The sequence below is a fragment of the Scleropages formosus genome, chromosome 11, assembly GCF_900964775.1.
Source record: "Scleropages formosus chromosome 11, fSclFor1.1, whole genome shotgun sequence".
NCBI classification, from domain to species: Eukaryota; Metazoa; Chordata; class Actinopteri; order Osteoglossiformes; family Osteoglossidae; genus Scleropages; species Scleropages formosus.
The window spans coordinates 19749350-19767132 of record NC_041816.1 but is presented as its reverse complement, the minus strand read 5'-3'; the positions used below and the strand labels follow the sequence as shown (position 1 = coordinate 19767132).

General features: G+C 44.0%; 1 protein-coding gene across 6 annotated transcripts in view; it reads left to right on the top strand.

Annotated features, from left to right (window-relative positions):
• LOC108941134 (LARGE xylosyl- and glucuronyltransferase 2-like) overlaps positions 1-15984 on the top strand; it is a 76227-nt gene extending 60243 nt beyond the window's left edge. For all 6 annotated transcript variants that reach the window (XM_029256227.1, XM_029256226.1, XM_029256223.1 and 3 more), the window contains 14 exons: positions 1725-1906; positions 3931-4220; positions 6590-6672; positions 6776-6899; positions 8982-9153; positions 9251-9355; positions 9546-9658; positions 10609-10734; positions 11866-12021; positions 12714-12877; positions 13195-13473; positions 14236-14382; positions 14598-14793; positions 15060-15984. In XM_029256227.1, the coding sequence (XP_029112060.1) occupies positions 1807-1906; positions 3931-4220; positions 6590-6672; positions 6776-6899; positions 8982-9153; positions 9251-9355; positions 9546-9658; positions 10609-10734; positions 11866-12021; positions 12714-12877; positions 13195-13473; positions 14236-14382; positions 14598-14793; positions 15060-15257 (2253 nt within the window). In that variant the 5' untranslated portion in view covers positions 1725-1806 and the 3' untranslated portion in view covers positions 15258-15984. The remainder of the gene's footprint in view (positions 1-1724; positions 1907-3930; positions 4221-6589; positions 6673-6775; positions 6900-8981; positions 9154-9250; positions 9356-9545; positions 9659-10608; positions 10735-11865; positions 12022-12713; positions 12878-13194; positions 13474-14235; positions 14383-14597; positions 14794-15059) is intronic.
• Positions 15985-17783: the final 1799 nt, after the last annotated feature.

The following is a 17783-nucleotide window of genomic DNA, read 5'->3' as shown; positions in this document are numbered from 1 at the left end:
ATTTACGAGTGTAAGCTGCTTTGGAGAAAAGTATCAGTTAAGTAGACGTGATGTCAGTGTCCTCCAGCAACATTGCAATATCTTGAAATCCTCCTCCTGTCTTTGTTACCCGAAGCACTCTTGCATTTACAGCGAAACCATGGTAATCTCAGGAACCTCTTAACCTCACCTGACGAAGCATCCCTGCAGGGTGTTTGAAATTCCTATGCGACTATGCGACCCCACCTCATATGATATTAAGTCGCACTGCAAGCAACAATAAGTACTAAGTTATTATCATTTTATTTACCTTGCAAACATTTTTCCCCAGAGTGATTTACAGCGTTAAACTGTATTCAAATATTTATTCATTTATTAAGCTGGGAAGTTTTTCTTTTTTTTTTTTTTTTTTTAACTTTATGCCAGCTGCTGCACCTGCCGCAGTTCAATGACAGGGCAGAGCGGGATAAACCATCATATATACCGCTCGGGTTTGGCGTACAAGACGCTACGACAGGGCTGCAATCATTGCCAACCTGCGTGCAAAGTGTGAGTGAGAAGAAGAGGCAGGACCGCAACATGATAGTAACTGACTTCTGCTAATGGCCCTGTCTCGAGGCACGTCTCCACTGAGAGACACGCGCGGTTCGCTGTAGCGGAGCAGGGGAGCATGAGTCCCTCCATTAGGTGTGGGGGGGGGGGGGCTCAGGAGGAGTGAGAAATCACAATCACTGCACATTTTTTCTGCCAATTTAGCAGCGGCTGCCCGGAATCGACTTCTCTAATTGTTTGAGAAAACAGGAGAAATGAGATGAGACAGGAGGGTTATTGCACCAGAGTGGAGGAACTTTGTATTCATCAGGGGAGGCTCTTTGCGGTGTATGGCTCGAACCCCCCCCCCCCCACACACCCCCACATACACTCCCCCAGTGCTTCTCTTCCATGGGTGGATGTATTAGTCACACTTTGTGTCCTCGCTCTTCCTTTATTGCTGGCCCGGTCCCCCGGTTGCGGGTTTGAAACCAGCGCGGCAACATAAAGTCAAGTTCCTTTCTCTGGGTTTCCATTTATAGGAGCAGTTTCATGGTCCTGTGTGTATTCTTGAGAGAAGAAGTAACATTTTCTTTCCTTCAACTTTAATTTACTGCAGTAAGGTGTGTGGTGATGGGTGGGTAGGGAGGGGGGAGGTAAGGCGAAGTGTCAGTGTTCTAAGTGCTTGGGTTGCTCCAGATGAGATCAGAGCACTCAAGAATTGGACTGGGTTGCAGGTTCAAATCCCAGCTGTACCATTAAGAAGGCTATAGTAATATACCCAGCTCTATAAGTCTGAAAAATTGAGAGCCATGCTCTCAAAAGAGCTGAAAAATGCGCTACGCAACTCGCAGACGGAAATGTCACCAGCGAGTCCATATCTTGGTTTCACGATCAGTTTTGCAGGGAATTATCGCATCCGTTTTATATTGCTCAGGAATAGACTAACTCGGTTTCTTCCCGCACAAATATTCTGTATGAACTGATGGAGCTGATAAAGACGAGTAGATCTGTGTGAGTGACCTCAGCCATTTGTCGGAGATAATCATATCTGGTAAATCAAATAGTTTTCTTCCAGTAAATTGAAATATCTCAATACGTACCCAGATGTAATTAAATCATAAACTTTGAGACTTGGGGGGGGAATGAAGACGAAGGCTGAGATGGTTCCGAACCGGAACTGCGGCTCTGACATCCTGCTTTCCTCCGCACAGATGAGAGGATGCCATCAGCGGTAGGGGTTGATCTCAACGCCTGGTGAACGCGGCCGCGGCCGCGCCCCCTCACCCGCCCACCATGTCCTGCCCTGGTCACGGGAAGCGAAGGCTGCTGCTTGTCTCCGTGACATTTGTACTCCTTCTCACATGGCTCTACCTCCTGGTGGGGAACTTGGACCGTGAGTGACTGTATCGACCGCTTATCGTTGTGGGTAAAATATGTTTGCGTTTGCGATAAAGGATAAAGAACTGCCAGTCAATACGTCCTTTAATGTCTCCGAGCAGGACAGAATGCTCCGGAACATCAGACATCATTTCCAGCTACGTTCATTTTCCCTCATTTCAGAATTTCAAAGTCAAATTCCGTATCATTCGGACAGCGACAGCAGCCCAAATCAAAGCTGCCTGCTCTCTAAAACGAGCCCTACGTATGTTTCTGCCTTATTAAAATCCAGCGTTCCTCTTTGAAATTTATTCACCTTCATGTCTTTTTTCATTTGTAAGGGCACTACCCTTATTCTTATCCTTTTTTCTAGCACTGTTTTCATTACCATCATCCCAGCCAATTTTACTTGGGTTTTCTTTTTTTTTTTTGGTAAATTTTCCATCCTCTGTAATCTGAAGAAAAATATCAAGCGTTTATAATTTTATTATAAACTTCCAAAAAGCCCTTGACTGCTAGTGGTTTGTTTGTTTTTGCTTTTTTTCTTCCTCCTATTTAATACTGCGGAAGTGAAAAGAGGGAACTGATAATAATGATGAGTGATAATGATGAGGGAGATGAAGCCAAAGCTCCGCCTATAACGCTAAGAAAAACAGTAACAACTATAGCTTTGCACTCACTTAGCCGCTGACCCGCACGGCTTCCAGGGATGACAAACTGCCTCTTTATTTATTCCCTGTGTCCAGGCTGGTGTTGTATTTAGATCAGATGGCCAAGACTCTGAAATTAGTAAAGCAGACTAACCCCCGGCCACTTACCAGGGGTCGTCATTTCATTTCAAATAGAGGAGCAAACATCAAGTGCCAGTCCCCAGCCCCCTCCTCCCAACCCCCAGCTGCCCTTGTCCAACCCATAGGCTGTGGTGCCAGCTGGACAGGGGTGTAAATTCCCCAGGGATTCCACTCAGCATAGTGAGCAAAGGGGTAATGTTTCCCACCAACTGCCAGTGAGCTTTGCAGATTTCCATCAAGCAGAGGTAAACAGGGAGTAAGACGGAAGGCACTCAAAACGCACACACCATCTGACCTGCTTGTCCCATACGGGGTCGCGGGGAACCGGAGCCTAACTGGGCAATACAGGGCGAAAGGCAGGAGGGGAAGGGGACACACCCAGGACGAGACACACCCAGGACGGGAAGCCAGTCCGCCGCAAGGCACCCCAAGCAGGACTCGAAGCCCAGACCCAGTGGAGAGCAGGACCCGGTCCAACCCATTGCGCCCTCCTTGGCACTCAAAACGTTTTGTTTTTAATCACAAACACAGTAATATTCACATTCCTGATGCTGCAAAATCATGTTAACAGCACTTTTTTATACATGATAAGGGCCTTTTCTCAAAAATATCCACATTTCTATTATAAAAATCATTGCGAGTACGTCACACGCGCTGATGTATCATTGTACAGTCTCTCCCATATGCGATCAACACCGGAGCACTTTAACTGCGCCATTTTTGGACCATGTTCATCAGTGCTCACTTTCGGGACCAGGCTCTTAAGTACGTGTTCTTTACTGGGCGCCTACCTATTCAAGCAGACCTACATATTATTTTAAAATATCATCATCATCATCTGAACCGCTTGTCCCATACGGGGTCGCGGGGAACCGGAGCCTAACCCGGCAACTCAGGGCGTAAGGCCGGAGGGGGGAGGGGACACACCCAGGACGGGACGCCAGTCCGTCGCAAGGCACCCCTAGTGGGACTCGAACCCCAGACCCACCGGAGAGCAGGACCTGGTCCAACCCACTGCGTCACCGCACCCCCTCTTATTTTAAAATATTTTAGTTTTTTTATTCATTTTGTAACTATGGTGTTAATTTTTAATGTACAGTGTGTTCCCCATAATTTATACTAAACAACTATATATTTTCACTTGCAAACTGTTTAACTAAAGACAGTCATATCTGCTAATCGCTCCATTAAGATACAATGGACATAGGCTGTTTTTTTCTTTTTCCTTCCCATCTCCTAACATTCGCAGACGGGCGATCCTTGCTGGTTTCCCCATGTCTCAGTGACCAACAAGAGCTGCGGCTCACTGAGCGAGATGCAACTGAGTTGCGGGTGCAGGAGGTGGAGGAGGAAAACCGGCAGCTGCGACTTCAGCTCAGCCAGTCCCAAGCAGCAGCCGCGCAGGTCCAGTACGGAAGCTACGGGAATGCGCAGTGGGCGGCGTCGGCCGACCCAGGACCCGAGGATGGGGAGAACACGGCGGAGGAGAGAGCTAACCGCACGGACTGTCCGCAGCGGCCCATGGTGGAGAGGTGTGAGGTATGAACTCAAAGTCATCTGTCCTCTTCACTACACTCATCACTGCAGTTATAAAGCAAATGTTCTGAACCTGCTGGTGGATGTGGATTGTTGGGATTTATTCAAAGAATATATAAAAGAATGAGTTCAAAAGATGGTGATGATATTATTTTTATTATTATTATTATTATTATTATTATTATTATTATTATTATTATTATTCCAGATTACCTAAATTGATGGCTGTGATTGGCTGAGACTGTCAATGTGATAAGAAGTAGGAGGTATATAGCTGGCTTTGTTCATTTGAAGAAGGGTTGTAATAAAGTGCTTGACAGAATATCTGTCTCCATCCAGTACCTGTATTAAAAGAAAGGATCCTATCTGCCACTATTCGAACCCTACTTGTACACGATCAGTCATTGTTTTCAGGGTATCTGGAGGTTAATACACTTGCTTTAGTCAGAAAAGAGCCAGGCTGAAGGCACTGGGGAGCAAAAACCTTTTTGGATTTGAGGTGCCAAGTGTGTGTCTTTGCAAGATGTTATACAGTGTATGACACCCACTGGGAAAGTAAAATGACCACATAATGTCCTTGTAATGAGCCTTCAGTATGAAGAAAGATAAGTATATATTTTTTGTCCGTGCTTTTCTCCAAAGTGACTTCCAACGAACTCTATGTAGTGTTATTAGCACACACACCTTATTCACCATGGTGACTTACACTGCTAGATACACTACTTACAATGGGTCAGGCATCCATACATCAGTGGAACACACTTTCTCTGTCACTCACACCTTATGGGTGAATCTGAACAGCATGTCTTTGGACTGTGGGAGGAAACCAGAGCACCCAGAGAAAACCCATACAGACACGGGGAGAACATGCAAATTCCCCACACACTGTGCAGGAATCAAACCCATGTCCTTTTGCACAGGCCAGGCGCTGTGAGACAGCAGTACTACTCACTGGGCCACCATGCCGCCCATGCAGAAGCTGTTGTGGTTCCATGTTGTATGTGAGGTATGACTGCGAAATCACTTCTGCATCACTTTACACAGCAGAAGAAATCCAGTAGGACAGCAGGACACGTTCACTTTCATTCCATTTTGGTCCTGGGGTCACCTGTCAGCTGTCAGCTGAATGCAGCAGTTCATCAGCATGGTTTTCAGACACCTTTCAGTAGCCCCATCAAAGCTGGTTCAAGTTACGGGGAAGCTGTTACATTGGACCCACTAGGAAGAGAAAGCAGAGGTTGAAGGTCAAGACTGATGTTCAGGAACCTGGTGCCACATCTCTCTCCTCCTGTTTTCCCTGCATTATAACGACATGTCATTTATTACACACTAAATTATTCTGCTCCTTTTAGAGGAACCTTTTACAAACTAGAATAACTTACTGCCGTTTGTTACAAGAGACAATATCTTCTGCCTTTTTCCAAGTTGCTAGAGTTAAATGAACAACGATCGTGGCCGCACATTTAGTAGTTTATTTTCCAATAAATTATTCATCCAAGTGCGACAGATTTATTTCTCCATCTTAACTTTTGTGCATGACATTAATATTTCTATAAAAGTGAATGTCTTGTGTTCAAAGAAAACTTTTATCATGGTAATAAAAAAAAAAAATGTGGGTCGGATCTCCAGCAAAAACCCAGGAAAGGTTTGCCACCTAGTGGTAGAGACTGAAATTGCAACTGAACGTGAGCCAATCTGAAAGGGTATGGTATGGTATGGTATGGTAAATGAAAAATTTCAGCAAAAAAAAGTTAGGAAATCATACCTTTTCAACAAATACATCTGCTTTAATTAAACTGTACAACATGACCAGCTATTCACACACACACTGGCTGAAGCCGCTTGTCCCAAGCAGGGTTGCAGCAAACCAGAGCCAAACCCGGCAACACAGGGCGTAAGGCTGGAGGGGGAGGGCACGCACCCAGGCTGGGACGCGAGTCTATCGCAAGACACCCCAAGCAGGATTCGAACCCCAGACCCACCTGTGTTGCCTGGTTAGGCTCCGGTCCGCCGCAACCCTGCTTGGGACAAGCGGTTTCAGACATTGTGTGTGTGTGTGAATAGCCAATAAGGAAAGTAACAGCCTAAAATATTTGATAAACATAATAATAAGATTATTGTGCACCAAATCATGCTTTTCATTCCCTTGTTCCATTTCAATATTATGTTTAGTGGTTTTACTGATATCAGTGCCTCTGTCATGTTTCTTTATTTCCCTTCAGGGCTATGTCACATGTTCTAGCTAGAATGAATGCAAATGTCTGTTCTACACTGACGGACCCCCCCCTCCAAAGCTAGTTTCTAATGATGACATCAAACAATGATTAGAACAGACAGGCAGAACCTTTCATCTGTGTCATCTCTCTACATAGCTCATCCATGTGGCATGTGTGTGTGCCGGCCACAACGCCAGTCGGGACGTGGTCACTCTGGTCAAGTCCATCCTTTTCCACAGGTGAGAGAGAGAGAGCAGTGCTCTACATGAGGCTCGGTAACGTGACGAGGACCCAGCGCGCTCCATCAAGTTTGGTAACACGCTGTCTCTGTGTGTCTCCCAGGAGGAACCCCCTTCACTTCCACTTCATCACGGATGCCGTGGCCCACCAGATCCTCAGCTCCCTCTTCCAGTCATGGATGGTGCCCTCCGTGCAGGTCAGCTTCTACGACGCGGAGGAGCTGAAGGTAAAGAGACCTCCTCCATCAGTCACCATACTTTTTATAGGAATGGTGAAGGAACTGCAGTAAAATGTAGTTTCAATCACCACTCATCTCTCCATCTTAACACTCCCTAATTCCAAGAGGTTTTTAATAAGTGTTAACACTTGCCAGGAGCCAATAATCCTGGACTGGCTATGGCAAAATTGATGGCGAAAAAGCTTTGCAGTTTGAAAACCTTAGTCCTCACTATATAATCATGCTGATACGAATAAGCACGTCTGTCTGCATTAGCCAAGGACCCCATCTAAGAACAGTTTGAAGCGGTGGTTATGAAACTGGATTTATCAAACGAATTTACGGGGCTGTCACTGCCATAGCTTTCCCAACACCACCCGGATTCCCTCATTATACACCTCGGTGCACGGAAAGATGAGCTGTAAGAAGATTACACAAAAACTGGCACTGGAGGAGCACCCAGTCACTGAGCGGTTAGAGGCGTTGCTTTTGGACCCACAGTTTCAAGTCCCACCTCCAGCTGCAGTACCCTTGAGCACAATCCTTACCTTAAATAACTCCACTAAAATTACCAGCTATATAAATGGGTAAATAATTGTACAAAGCAGAGCGTCGTAACTTGATTTAGAAGAAAGTGTCAGCTAAATGAGTAAATGTAAATACTTAAAAATCCATTGCAAAAAGGCTTCATGACCATAATTCTCCTTTCTTACACAAACCTAATATTAGTTGGTCCTGTTTAATAAGTGGGGGGAGTGGCTGCGCGGTGGTGCAGAGGGTTCGGCCGGGTTCTGCTCTCTGGTGGGTCTGGGGTTTGAGTCCTGCTTGAGGTGCCATGTGGTGGACTGACGTCCCGCCCTGGGTGTGCCCCCTCCCCCTCCATCCTTGTGCCCTGTGTTGCCGGGTTAGGCTTTGGTTTAATACGACCCTGCTTGGGACAAGCAGTTGTAGACATTGTGTGTGTGTGTATGTGTGTTTAATAAGTGTTGCAAGCTGCCAAGGCAGGACTGGTGTGTGTCAGGCATGTATGAACAAAATGCTGAAATAGACAGGAAAATTCCAGCTGGCAGCTGCATACATGGAAACTTCTTGTGTCCCAAAGCAAAGGGCGAGTACAAATCTACACAGTCTGAGCCCTACTCTAGATATGTGCTTCTACAGTGTACCAGAAAAGGACTTAAAATAGAGAATAAATACAAGACACTAGATGGGGTGCGGTGGCACAGTGGGTTGGACCGGGTCCTGCTCTCTAGTGGGTCTGGGGTTCAAGTCCCGCTTGGGGTGCCTTGCGACGGACTGGCGTCCCGTCGTGGGTGTGTCCCCTCCCCCTCCGGCCTTACGCCCTGTGTTGCCGGGTAGACTCCGGTTCCCCGTGACCCCGTATGGGACAAGCGGTTCTGAAAATGTGTGTGTGTGTGTGTGTACAAGACACTAAATGCTAAAAATAAGCTATGATATGGCTGGAGCCAACGGATGCCCCTAACAGTGTAGCAGACACATTAAACATCCATCCATGGTCAATAACCACTTGTCCCAAGCAGGGTCGCGGCAAACTGGAACCTAACCCAGCAACGCAGGCCGCAAGGCCAAAAGGGGACGGGTTACACCCAGGACAGGGCGCCAGTCCAACGCAAGGCACCCCGAGTAGGATTCAAACCCCAGACCCGCCACACAGTGGACACCGGCTGAACCCGTCACACCACATCCCTACACCCCTCTACACATTAAACAAAAAATTTGTAATATTTCAAAAGTGCGTTTGTCATTTAATTCAGTGGTGTTTGATATCTCCTTTAACCAGAGCTGTGGTTAGTGAAGTACACCTAAAAGAACAGCGGAAACCTTATTTGTAGCTAAATGAGAAAATGACAAAGGTGTTGAGTCTCAGGTCAGTCTTTCCTTCCATTTGTGACCATTGACTCTCTGACTAATTGACGTTTGGGACTGTCTCATTCATGATTGTTCTTCCTTGTGACCTGTACTTTGCAAATAATTCCCTAAAGAATCTGACCTTTGGATGGCAGCATGTTCTGTTGGTTGTGCGAGTAAGACCGATCGGCCGTCTCTCTTCCAAATCATTGCTTTTTATAGTCAAACGTAGCTTGGATCCCCAACAAGCACTACTCTGGGATTTACGGTCTGATGAAGCTGACATTGACCAAAGCCCTCCCCAGCAATCTCACCAAAGTCATCGTTCTGGACACGGACATTACCTTTGCTACTGACATTGCAGAGCTGTGGGCCATCTTCAGAAAGTTTACAGGTATCGCAAGTTCACTTTTGCCAGGTTTCTGTGGGTGTTTTTACAACGATTCTCTGTGACTCAGTGACTCAGTGTTACAATCTTCTTGTTTCCAAAGACAAGCAAGCGATTGGGTTGGTGGAGAACCAGAGCGACTGGTACCTCGGGAACCTGTGGAAGAACCATAAGCCTTGGCCAGCCTTGGGGCGCGGGTTCAACACAGGTGGAGACTCGGATCCACTTATTCAAGCAGATATTGTTATACAGTGTCGCGTTTGTAGACGTTGTGGAACAGTGGCAGGAGCGGCTGGCGAAAGACTCATTGATATTGATGATGTTGCTGACGGTGATCAGTGGTGGGCTTCTGATGCATTCTGTTTGATGACTTCCTGTTGGTCGCTGTCCTGACACAGGGGTCATCCTGCTGCTCCTGGAGCGGCTGCGCAGGATTGGCTGGGAGCAGATGTGGAGGCTGACTGCGGAGAGGGAGCTCATGAGCATGTTGTCCACCTCGCTCGCAGACCAGGTATTTAATAGGTTCAAAACTGGAGGCCTCATATGAACACACCTGGGGGTCGCGAACAACATACATGCGACCTACACAAATATGGCACCTTACTATATAAAGCTAAATATTTTCTGTTAACAAATATTTTTTTTCTTCTTGATATTATGTAAATGAACCTTATAAAAACGTACAAGGTAAGGAACATTACCATCCAAAAATTGAAATGAAACACCTTCTTTGTTTGTCACATTGCCTTTCAGATTTAAAAAGAAGAAAAAACATATTATTCGTACTCATAACAAGATTTACACCATAACAAAGTCACAGATTAATGAATTTATAGTGACACTTTCCATATGTAGTGTACCATGTGTAAAGTGCTCATGTGGATATTCACTACCATGTCTATAGCTGTGCCAGTTATATCAAAGGAACTTCTTGTCAGGGGTGAAAAACCTAGATAAAGAGCCAATTTTTCAGGAATATTTTTAGTACAGGGTATATTGCTGAAGAATTAGTGGAAGAAGGTCAACAGAAATGTAGAGAAAGTGTGTCAAAGCAGCATCTGGACTGGTTAAAAAAAGGCAAGCAGTTATCTACATTCATATGAAAAGAAAGTAAACCATATCAAAACACTGACACTTTTATTTGCTGAGAAGAAATGCTGTCCATGGGGGGTGTGGTGGTATGGGGGGTTCAGCCAGTGCCCCCTGGGTGGCAGGTTTGGGGTTTGAGCCCTGCTTGGGGTGCCTTGCAATGGACTGGCGTCCTGCCCTGAGTGTGTCCCTTCGGCCTTGAGCCTTGCATAGCCGGGTTAGACTCCGGCTCACCACTACCCCACTCGGGACAAGAGGCTACTGTTGATGATGGATGGAGATGTTGCCTGTCCATCAAATGTAGAAGAAATGGGAAATTTTAAGGGTTGATGTCTTTTACAAAGCAGATTTCCTATGGCTGATTTTCTGCAGGATATCTTCAACGCTTTCATAAAGCAGAACCCAGTCCTGGTGCACCAGCTGCCTTGTTTCTGGAACGTCCAGCTGTCTGACCACACCCGTTCAGAGCAGTGCTACACGGAGGTGTCCGACCTCAAGGTAGCGTCACTCTCCGAAAAAGCAAAGGACTTAAATCTTTGTACAACAAGAAAAACTGAATCTGAACTGTTATATCTGTTATGTTCATTGTATCACATAATGCTACTTGTACGCTGATAACACCGACAGTCGCTTTCCGAACACTCCTGCAGTCTGAGATGACGCTAAGCAGCACGTTAGATAATGCACATCATCAAGAGTTTCAGAGAGCCTTTAGAGTGCCATAATAAATAAACAGCCACACTGATTAATTACGGTTAACACTATTTAATAGCACAGATTATAAATGATGATCAATGTGACATGCAGCTACCGCCTTTTTATTTTAATTTCTATGAATGGATTGTACATCTCTGAATTAATTGGATTAAGCGATTTTTTACGTTTTACGTCATTTCTGTTAATCTAAAACATGCTTTGACGGTTGTTGTTCCTTCAGTTGTCATCATTATTGATTTGTACAAGGTTGCAGTTTTCTTAACATTCATTCACTTAAGTTGTTCTATGACATTTCCCAACGCAGTTTTTCGCCGAAATTGAATGACTTCTTGTAAATTACCTTCTTGTTCATTTCGCTCCACATGTCGAATGAGAAGATGCTGAAGGAAATGCTCGGGGCGGGGGGGGGCAAGACATTAAGCAGTTCTATCTTAATTTGGCCCCAGATGTAAATTAGTGCATTTTAACCGTACGTGACTTTCAGTCATTTGAGAACAGTTGTTCCTCGCCGGCTGTTTTTGAAGAGCCACTCTCCACTGCCAGGCTGCCTACTTTTAATGCATTACATCCAGCTTTAATTAATCAAGAGTTTGCTTGGTTGCAGGGCTTGTTTAGTAATCTCACTGTTCACCCAGGGTCCTTGTTGAAATTTGTTGAATGTTTAATGTCCTCCCCATAGGAAATGTTTTCCAATTTGGAAAATGTGAGGTTGTCATTTAACTTTGCCTGCCTGACGTTTGACAGCTCGCTGCAAAGTCACGCCCTGAAGGGAAATGTCATACCTCTTTCCGTACGCACTTACGCAAAAATAACAAGTAGAGGAACAACCATTCATTTTTCATCCGTATTTTCTCCTTTCAGCCATCGACATGGTCAGAGCTTTTGGGTGACCGATTGTTATGTGGCCAACAGGTCATCCACTGGAACTCCCCCAAGAAGCTGCGGGTGAAAAACAAACACGTGGAGTTCTTCCGCAACCTCTACCTGACCTTCTTGGAGTACGACGGCAACCTCCTGCGCAGGGAGCTCTTCGGCTGCCCCAGCCAGCCCAGCGCCGACAGCCTTCGAGTGAGTGGGCAGGTTGTCCTCAGAATGAAACTCCATGGGGATTCCAGCCATCTTCTGTTCGCAGAAGGCCAAGGTCCATTGTAGCTAACTGTGTAATTGCCCTTATTCATCTGCACCCAATTCAGTCAGCTATGAGCTGGCAGCATGGGCAATAACTACACCTGAGGATACTCTGTGGATAGAAAAAGATCAGCTCTTTATTCGTAAATGTTCGTGATCAGGCTCAGATCAATCCTTTGCACAGCCACTCCCGCGATTTAACGTAAATGTATATGTATCTCTCATTAAAAAAAAAAAAAAAAGCTACTAGGAAGGTGATTAGGAATCGGCGATATTCTGGTAAAGTTTCATGCGCCTACTTGCGTGATGAACGTCGGTGCACATGGTGAAGGAAACAAACTAACTGTACTTAAGAATCACGCATCCGCAGCTATGTCTAATGCAATGAACACATTGTATTTTCTATGAGATGTAAAAGTGTCTGCTAAATGAATAAATGTAAATGTAATGTAAATGTCAACGGACATGTGACGAAGGTTGCGCGCTAAACTGCTGTTGTGTGCCTTCTTGTCCACTGAGAAAATCATCTATTCTTAACTGCCTAAGTAGGTGGTGTACGGTTGTGCAACACCTTGTGGTGAGTGGGACATTTCCCCTCCTGGAATAAGCAATCTGTTTTGACTCATCCTCAGTTGCAGAACGCGCTGGAAGAGCTTGACGAGGACGACCAGTGCTACGACTTCCGCCGGGAGCGGATTGCACTGCACCGGCTGCACCTCTACTTCCTGCAGTACCAGTACATCCCCGCAGAGGACGACACGGATGTGACGCTGGTCGCCCAACTCTCCATTGATAGGTGCGGTCCTGGAACACGGCTGCATTAGCTTTCTCGCTAAAAAGATGTGCCATTCTGAGACATAGAAATACTGGGTAAATTTTTTTACGTGACTACAGTAGCTAAAGTTCCAACAGAATTTCCTAGCATGTTTCGACAAGTTACAGTTGCCATTTACTGTGTACTGCTCTGATTTTTATGGAATGGTTTCAAAAGTGCATCTCTTAATTGTAGATTCTGAAAGATTGCTAGTAGAGTTCACTCTCAATGGTAGCTATATGCTAGAACGATGATACAATGCATGCCATCCCAAAACCCACGTTCCATTCTGCATGCAGACTTCAGATGCTGGAGGCGATCTGTAACCACTGGGAGGGTCCTATCAGCCTGGCCCTCTACATGTCTGATGCTGAGGCCCAGCAGTTCCTGCGTTACGCCCAGGCCTCGGACGTGCTGAAACACCGCAAGAATATCGGCTACCACATTGTCTACAAGGAGGGCCAGTTCTACCCTGTCAACCTGCTGAGGAACATTGCTCTCCGCCAGGCGAACACGCCGTATGTCTTTTTGACAGACGTGGATTTCTTGCCCATGTATGGCCTCTACAGTTACCTCAGGTGAGCCAGTTACCTCCCTGCATGCTAAATGTTATGCTATGAAGATTTTATCATATGTAGGCGTTCTAGTTACCCTGGAGATGGCTGAAGTACATTGCGCAGAGCTGCATTTTTCTTCTTTGCCATAATTCTGCTTAAAAGCTTTTAAATGTTACTATGAGATTTTTTGTGCAACATTGTTTGCAGCTCTGGATTTACATCTACTAATCTACATGCAAGGAAAGAGTCTTTCATTTTGATGGCGTTTGTATATGTCTGGCCTTCTGTGTATTGTTAAAAAACTTGCAGAGTTATTTCCAATATATGGTATAGAAGACGAGACTGAATAGCCACACATTTTTCAAGAAGAATTTGAATTTTCAGAGGCAAGAAAGAAAGTGCTTCATTATAAGAAAAATAAACTGACATTGATTTCCCAGAGGCTGAATAGTAGAGTGAATACAGAGTAAATTTGATATTAATTGCATCAGTTATTTTATTCATTTTTGTCATCGTTACGTTAGTTATTGGGATACGGCTGGTGAAGCCTTATGGCGTTGAAGCTCCTTAGTTGCTTGGTGGGTGTGGGTTTGAATCCAGCTCATAGAATGTGGAGTTTGCATGTTCTTTCTGTGTTTGAACCCTGCAAACATGCACAGAAGGCAATGGCAAACTGCGTTGATTCTATCCTTTACCTGTACAACCACACAAGCAGTTGTTATAAGTTTAAGTTTTATAACTTGAAGGATCTTCCATCCTATGTTGATTATTACACCCCTACAGAAAATCTATCGTTCAGCTGGACTTGGCCCACACCAAGAATGCGCTGGTGGTGCCAGCCTTTGAGACCTTACGCTACCGCCTCTCCTTCCCCAAATCCAAAGCTGAACTGCTCTCCATGCTGGACATGGGGACCCTTTATACCTTCAGGTAGGAGTCTTCAGTGCGTCTTTGCCGCCTGATGGCTGCTATGTGTGTGCTTGTTGTTATGCTGCACAGGTGAAATGACTGTTTAATATCATCTTCAATCATCTTGAAAGCTTAATAGGTATATTTTTAAGGATATGCCAAACATCTTATTTTTTCACAAATATTAAAGAACCACTTACTTTGACTGTTTTTGTTGACTTGTTACTTGCGTGAAGGTACCATGTGTGGACCAAGGGCCACGCTCCCACCAACTACGCCAAATGGAGGACAGCCACCACAGCCTACAAAGTGGAGTGGGAGGCTGATTTTGAGCCCTACGTGGTGGTGAGAAGGGACTGCCCCGAGTATGACCAGAGGTTTGTGGGGTTTGGCTGGAACAAAGTCTCCCACATCATGGAACTTGATGCGCAGGTGAACCAGACTGTAGAATCTTCTCTGTGCTTAGTTTGCCCTTGACTGGTTTGCCATCTGGCACTGGAATGATAACATTTGACTGTATAAATCTGAGAATGTCTACATGACAAAGCTCAAATTCAAACTGGCCTGGGCTGTAGAATGTACCGCACTACAATGAAATTGGAGGGCTTTTTTAACCTCTTATGCAAACAAGTGTGCTTTCAGTTTGCTCATTTATTCAATGAGTCAAAAAAGCAAAAAATCTCTTCCTTCCTTCTCAGGAATATGACTTTGTGGTCCTGCCCAATGCCTTCATGATCCACATGCCCCATGCACCCAGCTTTGACATCTCCAAGTTCCGCTCCAGCTCCAGCTACAGGCACTGCTTGACAACGCTTAAGGAGGAGTTCCACCAGGACCTGTCCAGGAAGTATGGTGCAGCGGCTCTTAAGTACCTTACTGCTGAGAGGAACATCTAAGACATGATGTGAGGGTCAAACATCCAGGAGTAATCTCCAGGGTACAAATAATCAAGTGGGGTCAAGAACTGCTTTATGTCACTGCTGAGGTCAAATCTGTGGGAAAAGCTAGTATGTGGTAAAAACTCCTGTGAGAAAGGAGAATAATTCCTCATCCCTATTTACCTTGTTCACTCTCACTCATTGAAAGCCAAATTTGCCTCTTCCTTGCCCCTCTGTCTAACAAACTGATAATGTGCTTATGGATGTAAATGAGAGAAAACATTTTTTGATGATCCAACAGATTTATTGATCAATATCTTTGTGGGACAATCAGATTTTTTTTATACATGGGCCAAAAGTATATATACTGTATGACTGGGTAATACCCAGCATCTGGGAGGTAAAATACAGAATGCCATTGTGCCACATGGAGTTGTCCTGCTACACAGAAAACACATTGAATCACAGCTCATGGTCATCTGTTATAAGAAATCCTCACAAGCTGAAATGAGACCTCTGAGGAATACTGGTAAACAACAATATACATATTTTGTAGACTGTATTGAAGGTGCAATCATAGAAGATGTTTGGTGAAACTGGAGATGAAAATTAGCTTTGATATAACCCTTCATATTTAAATATTTAAGATATTTTGTTAGATGTGAATGTTTCAAATTTCACAATGTAACATCGTATCATACTGTCTTTTATGATTGTGATTGGGATCACATATACATATATATGTATATCTGTTTATATATATATATATATATATATATATATAAACAGACAGAAAAATCAGTTTTTCAAATTCCTGTTATGGTAATGATAAAAGTAAGCCAAACTGTGCGAAAGGCTTTTTGCTTCTGTTTAAGCAAATACAGGGTGCCATTTGTTTCCCACCTTTATGGTTATATCGCTTTCAGTGGATCCCTCCTTCCGTTTATAGTGTGGCAGGACAAAACAGCAGATATGGTGGGCCGTGCTAGGTAAATGCCACAACCTTGCTGTATTTCATTGAGAGGGGAAGCAGGAAAGACAAGCAAACAGGGGACATAGGAGTCGCAGACTACCATGGTCTGTGTAGCGTATTGCCTGCAGTGGATGAAGTAACCCAAGTAATCCACTTACACATCTGACCTATGGTGAGTGTAGGAAACAGTGCCTTTGCTACGTTGTGAGGCTGGTTATTGATTGTGTTACTTGCCTACATATGGAGCCTGGTGAAATGTTGGGTTTGATACATATTATTACCAAATAATAGTTATTATTATCAAATGAATAATATTTTTCTAAGTATGGAGAAATAGCTTTGAATAAATTTTTTTTCATATGTGTCTGGCTGTGGGTCATCTTTTTGCATGTACTGTATACTGTATATAGCATTGCGTGTACAATAATGATCTTTGTGCAAGGATAAACATTAAACTGACAAAATTCTATAAATGGCTATAATATGAAATTTACTGGGGGAGATAGCTTGACCCAAACCATGTTAAAACATCTGGTCACATGACATGACCACACTTTGAGATGCCCTATTCCACCCCATAGGTGGAGAAAAAGCAGCTGTTCACAACGCCTACTTTCTTCACTATCTTCCCATGAGCAGAATGAATTTTCAGGCTCACTTTCCTGCTATTCTTAGAATGGGCAAGACCCGTATGAGGTGAATCATAGAACAACTGTGACGAATATTGAGGTAATGAAAATGTGCAGTTTCATTTTGGAATTAATGAAGTTACCTAGCAGTCTATTATGAAATAAATCTAAAAAACAAAAAATAAAAGTTAAAAAGTCATGCAAATCACAGTCAAGTCTGTTCTCTTAAAGCCTTTAAATATAGGTTTTTCTAAAAACACTGAAAAATAGCTGTTAATTTTTAAAAAAAATGGTAAGTTAAAATGGTATACAGAGTACAGTTAATAGTATCGGAACATCATTAGTTGTATGCACGGAGTACACTTCAGAGAAAAATCTTCCTCCTCCAAAAGCATATTTCTGTACCCCTGTTCTTTAATGTGCGAATTATATCTTATTCAAATGATTTCTGTTAAAACAAAGAGTCGGGCTGGCACGTACAATCTTGAAGAAGTTGAAAGTTTCTGTTTTTCAGATATCCTTCGGGCACATTTCTGAATCTTCTTGTAATTTTTGCAAGTCCGTCGTATTCAGTAAAAGCTTATACTGATGGCAGAATTGACTGAATTAAAAGGATAAATAAGAAGAGAAGCCATTTTATAAAAGTTTCCGCAGATGGCACACAAAAACACTACGTTACTTCATTTAACTGACACTTTTCCTCCAAAGCAACTTCCAATGAACACTATGTCGTGTTACCAGCCCGCTCCTTATTCATCCAAGATGACTTACACTGCTATAAAGATCATGGCCAGAAAAACCGTTACACAGCTACTCCTGTAATGGAATGCAAATGTTTATACACATCTCCAAAAAAAATCAAAAATCATTAGGAAGGTGATCAGAAATCATGTATATTTTGCTAAAGTTTTATGCAGCTGCTTGTGTGATGAGCATTGGTTC